At 34.0% G+C, this 11,031-nt stretch overlaps 1 protein-coding gene across 1 annotated transcript; it reads left to right on the top strand.

The window, feature by feature from the left end:
* The first annotated feature begins 1,009 nt into the window (after positions 1-1,009).
* LOC134855980 (protein STPG4-like) lies at positions 1,010-9,998 on the top strand. The gene is made up of 6 exons (XM_063872346.1): positions 1,010-1,037; positions 1,505-1,719; positions 4,038-4,177; positions 8,361-8,501; positions 9,214-9,382; positions 9,711-9,998. Exons 2-6 carry the CDS (start codon positions 1,625-1,627, stop codon positions 9,874-9,876), a joined length of 711 nt encoding a protein of 236 aa, XP_063728416.1. The 5' UTR covers positions 1,010-1,037; positions 1,505-1,624; the 3' UTR covers positions 9,877-9,998.
* The last annotated feature ends 1,033 nt before the right edge of the window (positions 9,999-11,031 follow it).

Raw genomic sequence — 11,031 nt, 5'->3', positions numbered from 1 at the left:
AAAGTGCCTAAAATTGCCACTCTCGGCCTGTTTTTTCAAAGTTTTGCTGCAAAAAGTGCCTAAAACTGCCTTTCTCGGCCTGTTTTTTCAAAGTTTTGCTCCAAAAAGTGCCTAAAATTGCTTTTCTCGGCCTGTTTTTTCAAAGTTTTGCTCCAAAAAGTGCCTAAGATTGCCTTTCTCGGCCTGTTTTTTCAAAGTTTTGCCTGCGGCGCAGAAGTTTTGGCCAAAACAGGGTCTTTGTACTGCTTTGTGAGAGCTCAGTAAATCATATTGGTAAATCATAAACACTTTTTTGAAAATCCCGCCCACCCCTCGAGAAAATCCTAGTCCGCCCCTGTATATAATGATTAAAACTTTTTCAGTGAAAAACAGATTAAAATTTTTCCCAACAGACAGATATTTAAAAAAAAACCTCAACAATTTTTGTTTGAAAACAGCAGGGCATACTTTTTAATGGATAACAAATGAAACTGAAAAAAGTGTTTGAATATAGAATGCACCGAGAAATATTTACCGGCACAAAAGTGAGTGATGTGTGACTAAAACCATGACAAATAAACGATACCTATCCAAAGCTGACAACTCTTAATTAATTGGCTGGTAATCGTCTGCACATAATGGGTTTTGAGACAGAACGCTTTACATGTATCTGAAGTAAACTTAAAATATCTTTATTAACCTTGGGATTAATCTTCATTAATCTCTTTACTTAATTATTTTCTTCCCCTTTTGCAAAGATGGAAATCCGCAACTAGTTAAAAATTCCTTTATGATTAACCGCTGAGTTAATTCTTTTAAGGTGTGGCAACAAAAACATGGCTGAATGTTTTTTTTTTAATTTTACTGGCTGAACGGAATTTTTTGAAGTGGTATGTTAGATGTGTGCATTAAGCATGGATACCTGGCCTTCGTTTTTATTTTGATCAAATAAAATGGCAGGTGATTTTGATGAGGGATTGTATTTGCCAAAAATGTATCATTTTTTGTTGACAAATATCCGCAGTTACATGTGTTATCCGCTCTGATTTACTTAAATTGTTTGCTTAAAATATTATTTGATCTCCAGCTTAAAGGTGAAAAATTAGCAGTTTTCATTAAAATTTGGAAAGATCCTTGCTCGTTTTTATTCGAGTTTAAGAAGCAATAAAATAATATCATGGTATACATCTCTATATTGTATTTTATTTTTCATCGTAATGATTGTGTAATTAGCCTCGAATAACGCAGCACGTTTAACTGTCTAATATTGCCATTTAGTTATTTTTCAATCTAAAAAGTTTCATCAAGCAGAGAAAAGTACTTTCTTCTACTCTATTTGAAGTTTTTATCGTTTTTTATTGTTTTTGATAAACTAGAGATCAAAACTGAATCGTGAGCAGCATTAAGTAGACCGATAATTGTTAGAAACTATTAACTTGGTCTATGTGTACTTGAAAATTTATCGTTTGATATTTTTAAACTCAAGCTTTGAAATCAAGTAATATAAAAAATTTATTAACTACAGATTTTACCCATTTGAACTTTTTCTCATTTATTGGACTTCAACAAATAGAATTGAAAAAAATAACAATCAACAGACTTTATCAACTTGATCGTAGTTAATCATTGATTGGACTTGAAAAAGATGCAGCAACATTCCAGTCTTCATGGAAACAGAAAACAACACAACCCAAATGCAATGTACGAAGAGCCACTGTCTGGCAGAGAAGCGTGGTGGAGGTGAGAAAATAACAAGAAAACTTTCTGACTATTCCATCAAAAAAATGCCCAAATTCGGAATTTTTTTTTCAAAAATTTGTCTCAAATTTTTTTTCAATGTGCCCTCCAGTCAAAATTTTTGAAATCTGCCCTCCAAACGATGAAACCCTAGATCCACTCCTGATGTATTTTTAAGAATTTTTTTATCCTTTAGAATTGGACGAGAGCTCAAAAATTTGTTCACTCGACCAAGAAAAAGTTATTCAAAGAGTTTGGTTTTGCAAATGTTTTAAAATCTACCACCTCTTCGCCACTTAAGAAACTTTTGTAACTCAAAAAATTGGGAAAAGTTTGTACTTCTAAGAAAAATTTAAAAAGAAGTTTGGTCACCTGAAACTTATTCACTAATAATAAAATTAACGTGATACGTGAATTTTCAAACATTGATTAACGAACTCTCCTAGTCTAGAATGCGAAAACTCACCATTTCAATATGGCAGCTAATTTGAAAACCAAAAGAAATTTTGAGGATTTTTGTGGAGGGAAAAAGTTCTGGGAAATCGCTGCCCCCTCCCCCCTCTCCCTCCCCCAAAGTATAGTGTTGAAAAAGTGCCAATTGGTGAACACACTTGGTCTTTGGCACATGAAATTCCACAGTTTTTCTTCGTTTCTTATTAACAAAGTATTTTAATTTAGCCCCAATAGCCCGGGTTGACAAAAAATGCTTATCATACAATTCTCATAAATAGGAAACTTCTTTTCATACAATTCCATACGTACAGAAAATTGTATGAAAACTCTATGATAAACAATTTTCCATAAATGGAAATTGTATGATAGGGATTTTCTCCATAAACCAAAAAGTTGGTTATTGTTGCTTTTTTTTATTTTCTGACAAATTTTCGGTTGAGCTGTCTTTCACAAATTATACAAGACTGCTCGTATCAGGGCGAAGCCCCGAATGTTCCGACTGCCTTTTAAGGTAATAATGAGCAGTAATAACATTTAAAAATTCAATGAAATAAATTAAAATGAAATTTTTTTTTCTAAATTTCCAAATTTCTTATGAAAATGATCCCCCCACGCGCCGTATAAAGTACAAAAGATTTTTACTCCTTGTAACAACCCAATTATGGCAAATAAGCTTCTTATAACCAATTTTGAACGATTTCTAAGACGGATTAACTCTCCGCTTACGCGTTAATAGCGCGAAATATATCGCCCATTAATTGTCCCAAATTGGCCAAAATGGCAATCTTTAAACCCCCGCAACTTTACGAAAATTGATCACAGGTGAAATATATTTTCAAATTTGAGCTCAGGACAACAATACCTTTCGAATGATATAAAAAATTCCGTCAAAAATGGCTAGTTAAAAAGTCGAAATTTGTCTGAAGAAAAAAACCCCACCCCGGGCGTAAATATTCCGCTACTTTCACAAACATTCGTAACAAACTTTTAAATTTTGGCAAAATTTTTTAATGATGTTTTTTTTTAAATTTTTGAATTTTCAAATTATCATACATTGATCAAGGCATACAAAAACACGCCATACAAATAGAAATTTTCAGTGTTTTTGAAAAAATAATATAAGTGAAAAGAAAAAAAAGCCATTATTATCGTATCTAGGACTACGTTATGCACACCAAAAAATTAAATTTTACATGCAAAAAATTTTTTTTCGGAAAATGTTTGTTTGCGTACAAAACTAGATTTGGGGTTGAAAGAAAAACAAAAAAATTTTTTGGGGCAAGTCTTCAAAATTACTGAAAAATTTTTGTGTCATATATGGAAATTGTATGGCAAGCATTTTTTTCAAAAAAATTCAAATCAGTTTTTTTTGTCACCAGTCTGTTCAACTGTTCTCAAAAAGCCGCAGAAATGGTTTAATTTTTTTTCTATTGTTTTTCGAAAATGTAATAAAATTGTATGGTAAGCATTTTCTCCATACACTTAATGTATGGAATTGTATGATAATGATTTTTGTTGTATGGAATTGTATGATAAGCATTTTTGCTGTATGGAGGTCAACCTGGGAGCATGCAAAATTATTATGGAAACGAAAAGATTATTGATGGAGGTGGGAGAGGGGGGCAATGTTACAATTAAATTTTGTTTTGAGGGGGCGATAAGGGGTTGAGAGGTGTTGATGGGGAGGTTGAAGGGGGTTCGGGAGGAGGGGGGGTGTTTAATGTTGAGAGTAGATGATGGGGTAGGGCTGGAGGTAAGGGGTAGCCATCAGGAATGCTGGGGTGGAGGTTTAGTTAGGGGTATGCCCAGGGGAAGGCTGGAAAAGATTTTTTGATTTTATAATCTGTAGATTGTTTGATGTTCTGTAGACAAGAACTGAGGTCGACGCCAGTGCCTGGTTCCTATTCGCACAGAGGCATGAGTGAGGAGTTGGAGTCTAGATTATGCAATTACTCCTTCCGCTCCTCCGGCAGATCCAGACCCGCCCATTCTACCCTCCCGCGCACCGGTAAGAGTAGTGAATAGTACATCCAAGGCAAAGCAAAAACAAAAGGTGAATTCTTCATAATGAAAATTACAACCAGAAGGCGGATTTCTTTTTTCTCCAAAACTTTTTTTCGAAAAAAATATTCGGAAAACTTATTGATTTATTAAGAGAAATGAATAATACATCCAAAAGCAAAAAAACGCCCGAAATCTTTATAATGATTGTTACAAACAGAAGGCGGATCTCTTTTTCATTACGAGGCCAAACTGTGCATTTTGTGCATTGTAAGCGGGTTCCGCAACAAGGACGCTCCCTTTGTTCTTCTTCTTTTGTTCTTTACTTTCCTTTGATCGTTCCGACAAAATTTTCACATGTTTAAAGACTTGTCTCTGGAATCCAGGAACATACAGACACAAAATTGTGCTCCTATCCAGTGCACAGTTTGGCCTCGTAATGTTTCTTGAAAAAAAATTTTCCCAAAAAAATATTTGAAATATTTATTGATTTCTTAACAGAAGTGAATAATACATCAAAGGCAACACAAAAAAAACATGAAATTTTTATAATAAAAATTGTAACCAGAAGGCGGATCTCTTTTTTCTCTGAAACTTTTTTCGAAAAAAATATTCGGAAAACTTATTGATTTATCAAGAGAAATGAATAATACATCCAAAGCAAAAAAAAACGCCCCAAATCTTCATAATGATACTTACAACCAGAAGGTGGATCTCTTTTTCTTGAAGGTTTTTTTTCGAAAAAAAAAAGATTCGGAAAATGTAATCACTTTTTTAACAGAGGTGAATATTACATCCAAGGCAAAGCATAAAAAATGCCCAAAGTACTTATACAGATAGTTACAACCAGAAAAAGATTTTTTTTTCTCGCAGGTTTTTTCTTCGAAATTTTTTTTTCAAAGTTATTGATTTAATGAGAGCAGTAAATAATACATCCAAGGCAAACAGGGGTGATTTCGGGGGAGGGGGGACACGCCCTCCTCATGGATTCGACATTCTAATGACACAGAGGATTCCCGTTTTTACTATTTTGACATATCCATATTTGGCTGACAGACCCAAAAAAAATTTTAAAGTCGCCTTTTCCGCAGATATATACTAATTTTGAGGGGTGCATTTTTTGGCTTGTTTTGTTAACATTATTTTGCCCGCTGCGCAGAAAATTTGGCCAAAACAGGGTCTTTTTAAGGCTTTGATAGAGCTCGGAAAATCAACTTGGTCGACCCTAAAGGAAGGTCAACAAAATCGATAATATCCTTGATCCGCCCCTGAAGGTAAATAAAGAAGGCCCAATAGCGACCAGGATTACAACTGCTGATTTTGCCTAATTTAAGCCCTAAAAACTAGGTTTTAAATAAGTAAAAACAATTTTTAGAGTTTTTAGCGCCATTTTAGAACCAAAAAACTTCTACAACTCAAACTTTTGAAGCCAAAAACATTTTTTTGTTCTAGCCTTTTTTCAGTAGAAATTTTTTTCCTTTTGCTTAAGTTACTATGCCTCTCGAATCTGCCTAAATTATAGTGTTGTCTTACTTCAGATGCTTTCATCACGCTCAAAAAAAACGAACACCAATTTGAAAAAAAACTTGTTTGTAATTTTTTAGATACCATGACCGGAACATTCTGCACAGAAACCAACTTTCCTTGTTTAAGTTTTGCAAGCTGTTAAACGTTTTTCTATCATTTTACAGAATTTAAAGAATGTGTTAGTTTGTTTAAATTTCGCATAGTTTTCAGTTTATAATTTATGAAAGTCAAATTTGATTCAACGAACAAAAAAATTCTCAGACTGAATTTAGTGATACACAAGACTGCTGATATAAGGGTAAAACCCGAATGTTCCGACTGCCATTCATAGAAATGTGATCAAACAGCTTAGAAATTGATCCCTCGAGAGAGCTGAGTTTTGTTAAAAGTTGTCTTGATATTAAAAAATACCCGCAGCATTTTTATTTCTCACTTTCTTCGAAAGTCTGAACAACAGCTCTTTTGATGGACCAATTTTTTATTTTTTCCCAAAAAGGCAATTATAGCCTTATCAACAACATCTACACGCACTCGAAGTTCTCAGAAATGGTTTTCAAATGAAAAACTTTCAATATGATGCATCATTTGATTTTGACTGTATATTATTAATTTGCATTATATAGGAAAGTTTAGCTTGGAGGCCGGGAGATAATTGTTTTTCTACAACTAAGCATTTTTGATTTATAAAGGCCAATATTAATCCAATTTATGATAAAAAAAACGGAATAATTATGCTCGTTGGATTTTTTCTTTATACAAATTTTGACATTTATTTATCAATAATTTTTCATCTGAAAAGTATCAATCTTTCAAGCTCAAAAACAAAAAAAGTCTGGAGTTATGGTGGATCGAGTTTGTGAAGTGAACACTGATTGTAATTTGGACAATTAAAGCGAAATATCTATGTTAAGTGTGGTTTTTTTTATTCAATCATTTTTCGACTTTTTTAACAATTTTTTTCTTACCATATGAAAAAAAATTGTTTTCCTGTGCGCAAACTTTTTTTGAAAATAAACGTTTTAACTGTGAGTGTTTTTCATAAAATTATGGAAGTTTGAAATTTGATAATTTGGTTAATTTGGGATAACTCGCGCGCAATATAGTGCGTTTTTGTAACATGCGTAAGTGGCAAATTAATTCAACCTCAATTGAATTGAGGCAAGACTTTTGGTCGTATTAATAGGTTACAAAATGCCAATTACATTCGTTTCTAGTTTTCATTAGCGTGTTGGGAGTTAAAATAGAAAAATTGAAAAAAAATTATTTTTCAATTATTTTGTCACTTCTTCCATCAAATAATTGTTCAATTAGCATTAAAGTGCAGTCGGAACATCTAGGGCTTCACCTTGATGTACGAATTCTTTTTTTCTTACTATTACCGTACGAGACTCAAACAGTATCACTTTGTAATTCAAACTTTACATAGCTTAAAGAGCATATGACTAGCTAAAATCATGAAATGAAAGGACCAAAACTGCGTCATTCTTCAAAAAAAAAACAATTTAAAAAACATGGCTCAGCATTTCAATCAATTTTTCGAGCAGATGAAACTATTAGCCGGAATGATCAAAAATGCAGAATTTTTATTTTGTTGCAGCCTTTTTACTATTTTTTTGTTTGGGCAAAGTTTCACATGTGACTTGAAAATTAATTGATTACTTGACAGTCTCACATTTTAGTTTGGGCTAATGAAAAGGCTTGAAATGTCTGACCGTGTTTTCTGAGAATTTAATTTCATAAAGTTTGAACAATCAGATTCGACCAGTTCAAGTATTGAAATCAAATTTCAGTTCAAGTTATATAAGTATTGATTTTGGGCTGTTTAGTACATAAGACCTCTGCTCGTATATAATAGTAAAGCCCTGAAAGTTCTGACTGCCATTTAAATGGTCTCAATTAGTTTTGGTGAAGAAAACTTTGATAGGACCAAGTTAACATCCTCCCCTTAAAGCCGTTTAACCTGGTTCTGTGTTCGAATTTTCAGTCACTCAGAGTATAATATTTTACACGCAGCGCTTAGTAACATCCTCCTTAAATTGAATGCTGGTGTGGTCAATGGGGGGGGGGGCTATACATTTTAAATCGCTGTTTGTTTTTCGTTGCAATTAAGTCATATAGTCTATGGGTAGTATAACAACCTCATATGACAAATTTGATTGCTTTGTTTCAATTCTGAATAGTTTTGATAATTCACATCGCAGAATTTAGCAGAAAATTTTCTCAGTACAAATTAGTTTAAAAAATATATAGCCAAATTGGCTTTTTTTACAAGCCCCACGAACTTTATTTAAAAAATTGCAGGTTAAATATTTTTATTAGTGTTACAAAAAATTGTTAAAACATTTGTCTAAAATTGGTCTGTTGTTTAAAAAATTGGTCTGAAAAAAAAATCACTCCAACCATTTTTTTTCTTAGTTCTTTGGATGTCAGAGCAATTATCGGCTAAAAAGCTGCCTTCTTTGTACAGAAGGTGATAAAATTATTTTAGTCAGCTCAAATCATAAAATGATATCTTTTTTTTTAAGTCGAGTGTGGATGATTAATTATACTAGCAGTTTGTTTGCTCTAACTTATTTTTCAATTGAGCGCCACAATTGAGCGCCAGTTTATTTTGCAGGGCACTATGGTAGAGTTAATAACTTTGTATTGTGGTGTGATTTGAGGTTCTGAGCTGATGCCAGGCCAGTACAACTTCGAGGACTTCTTCCTGACGATGTTGAAGAAGCCCCAACTGAGCTCAATGCGTGCCCCTCCCCGTCAAAGTCTAGTGGACGAGACCAACAACAATGTCAACATAGCCCCCGGTAAGCTTATATTCATAGCTAATGCCAAATTGCTTGCAATATCGGTGACCTTGATCTTTAATCTTTTGAAAATTCATCTCTCAAAAAGGGCACTTTTTAGTTAATAAAAAATTATTGAAATATGACACAGCTTTTAAAATGCTGAAATGATGAAAAATTTGATTCAGACGTCAAATGAGCAGTTTTATCTTGATTAACTTCGTTCAGGATCGTTGACTGAAAAAGATTTTGCCAAAAGTTTTGCAATAAATAAACATCAACGGATGTTTTGACGTTTATTGCCAAGGGTGTTAATGATCCATACCCAGTGAAAGCAAGGCTCTTTTAATTTTCAACGTTTTCCGATTTCTTTTCGACTATTTGACAGACTAAAAACTGGATGCTGGACGTTCCTTTTTCACGCAAAGTCAGTCATAGTCAAAAAGAAACATCAGGTAACAAGGCTGATGACAATCGTTCGTATTCAGACGTGAATTTGAAAATTATGGAAAACAATTTCTGTGACAAAAGAGATCTGAATATTTCTTTAATGCGTTATTAAAAGACTTGAATGACTAGGTGAGAAATTGGTTTGCCTTCTAACTAGCAAAATATTTCATTTTTCCATTGAAACTGTGTGAGGAAGAACGGTTTATACAAAAAAATCCATTTTTTTCTCTTTTTTTTCAAAAACTGCTGAAGTCTGTTTAATTCGTGCAAACGCTGTGCTCAGGAACTTATTCGACGGAGACGTACAACACTATATCGGCCGAGAAGTTGCCATCCCACCATGTCATGTTCCGATCGGCTGAGCCGAGAGCGTCTCGTGTATTTGACCCGAAGAAGGGACCTCCTCCCGGGGGATACGAACTGCCCAAATCTCCGCCGAAACATGTCGTCAAGTGAGCGAAACCTATTAATTCTGAAAAAAAATGTGCCAAAAAAGTTATTGGACACACTCTTTGCAAAACTATGATGCAAAAAATTTTGGCTCGCATTTTTGCTCACAATAAACATACAAAAATGGCAGTTCAAAAATGGCAGTCAACCCTCACACCCCCACCCCCCCCCCCACACTAAATATTTTCCTGCGAAGCAAATTTCAAGCAAATTTTAATCGATTAGATTTCAATTTGATGTAATAAACTTTTTTATTTGTCTTAATGAGTTACCTTGTTTTTTTTGCTTTAGAAAGGGCGGTTTGATTTAAAAGGATCTTAACTTTTGTAGGTCAAGTTTTCTGAGCTCGGTGCCTCGATTCACCCGACGCACTACACTGACCCCGGGTCCAGGGGCATACGGCGGGATGAGTCTCACCCCCTCCTCCAAAGTTCTCAAGAACCAGCTGGGGAAAAACACAGGTCTCTTCTTCACCCCTAGCACTGCCATGGCTTGAACTGCAGTCCGCAACGACACAGAGCAGAAAAAAATCAGTTATGGTTGTTAACGGATAAGTGCACTGCCAATGTACTAAGAACAGTTTAACTCCAATTAAGTTTATGAAATAATTCTAATTTTCAAATTGCTTCAGTAATTAAAAAATCTGCTTTCAGAAGACTGTTTTAATAACATCTGTATATGAAAAAAGTTTTTCTTCCGACTTTTGACAGAAGTGAGGATTTTTTTTTGCATGGGGGTATTTTTAAAATCATTTGTTTTTCGACTTTTTAACTAAGCGTTTTTGAAAGATTTTTTATACCATCTGAAAATCCGGAGCTCCAATGAAAAATCATTTTTCGTTAAGTTATAGGTTTCTGAAAACTGCTAATTGGACCAGTTTGGGATAATTCTTATATCAGGCGTCAGCGGCGGATTGAATTCTTCCAATTTTTTAGTTGGTTTTAGTATTACAAAACGGCACGCTAAATACATCTTTTTGTGCTTTACAAAGCGTGTGGGGAGTTGGGGGGGGGGGTTTAGGTAAAATGATTTTCTTGTTCAATTACAACAATACCTTTCGAATGATATAAGAAAACTCAAAAACAGCTAGTTGAAAAGCCGAAATTTGTCTGAAGAAAAAAGCACAAAAATATTCCGTTACTTTCGTTACGAAAGTCCGCGAAAAACAAAAAAAAATAATCGAAAAGAGGTTTGTGTCTCCTAATCTAATGCAAACGCATTAAACCGGGCTTGAGACATGTGTCGATCATGGTTGATACATGAGTGGACTAGGGTAGATAGGTGATTTGACGACAGTCGATACGCGATTCGAACAAAGTCGATCACGGTCAAAATATGAGTCGAACAGGGTCGACCAAGATGAATAAATAAGTCAGCCTGGTAATTTTTCTGGTTTGTTTTTTGAATTTTTCATCATTTTTTTTAAATCAAACATGAAGCTTCACCCTGATAAGAGGACTCCTGATCGTGCTTGTGACCAGATTTTTAAACTTTCTGTGGTAATTTCTCAAACAAAAAGACAATCACCCGCATCTAAGCCTAGGTGTAATTAATTGCTTAAAACGGATTATCATGTCAATTTTTCGACATTTATAATTGATTATAATTGCCAAAAGTAGATAAATAAAAGATTTATAGTCAATTATAATTG

This window comes from Symsagittifera roscoffensis, unplaced genomic scaffold, assembly GCF_963678635.1.
Source record: "Symsagittifera roscoffensis unplaced genomic scaffold, txSymRosc1.1 SCAFFOLD_233, whole genome shotgun sequence".
Taxonomy (NCBI): Eukaryota; Metazoa; Xenacoelomorpha; order Acoela; family Convolutidae; genus Symsagittifera; species Symsagittifera roscoffensis.
The sequence above is the reverse complement of the archived record's forward strand: the minus strand, read 5'-3'. Positions and strand labels throughout refer to the sequence as shown.

Excerpts from the sequence above, each read along its gene's own strand:
- LOC134855980 (XM_063872346.1), top strand. The coding sequence starts at position 1,625 with ATGCAGCAACATTCCAGTCTTCATGGAAACAGAAAACAACACAACCCA. Across the intron at positions 4,178-8,360 it reads TTCTACCCTCCCGCGCACCG|GTTCTGAGCTGATGCCAGGC; the intron begins GTAAGAGTAGTG and ends GTGTGATTTGAG. Across the intron at positions 8,502-9,213 it reads CAATGTCAACATAGCCCCCG|GAACTTATTCGACGGAGACG; the intron begins GTAAGCTTATAT and ends CGCTGTGCTCAG.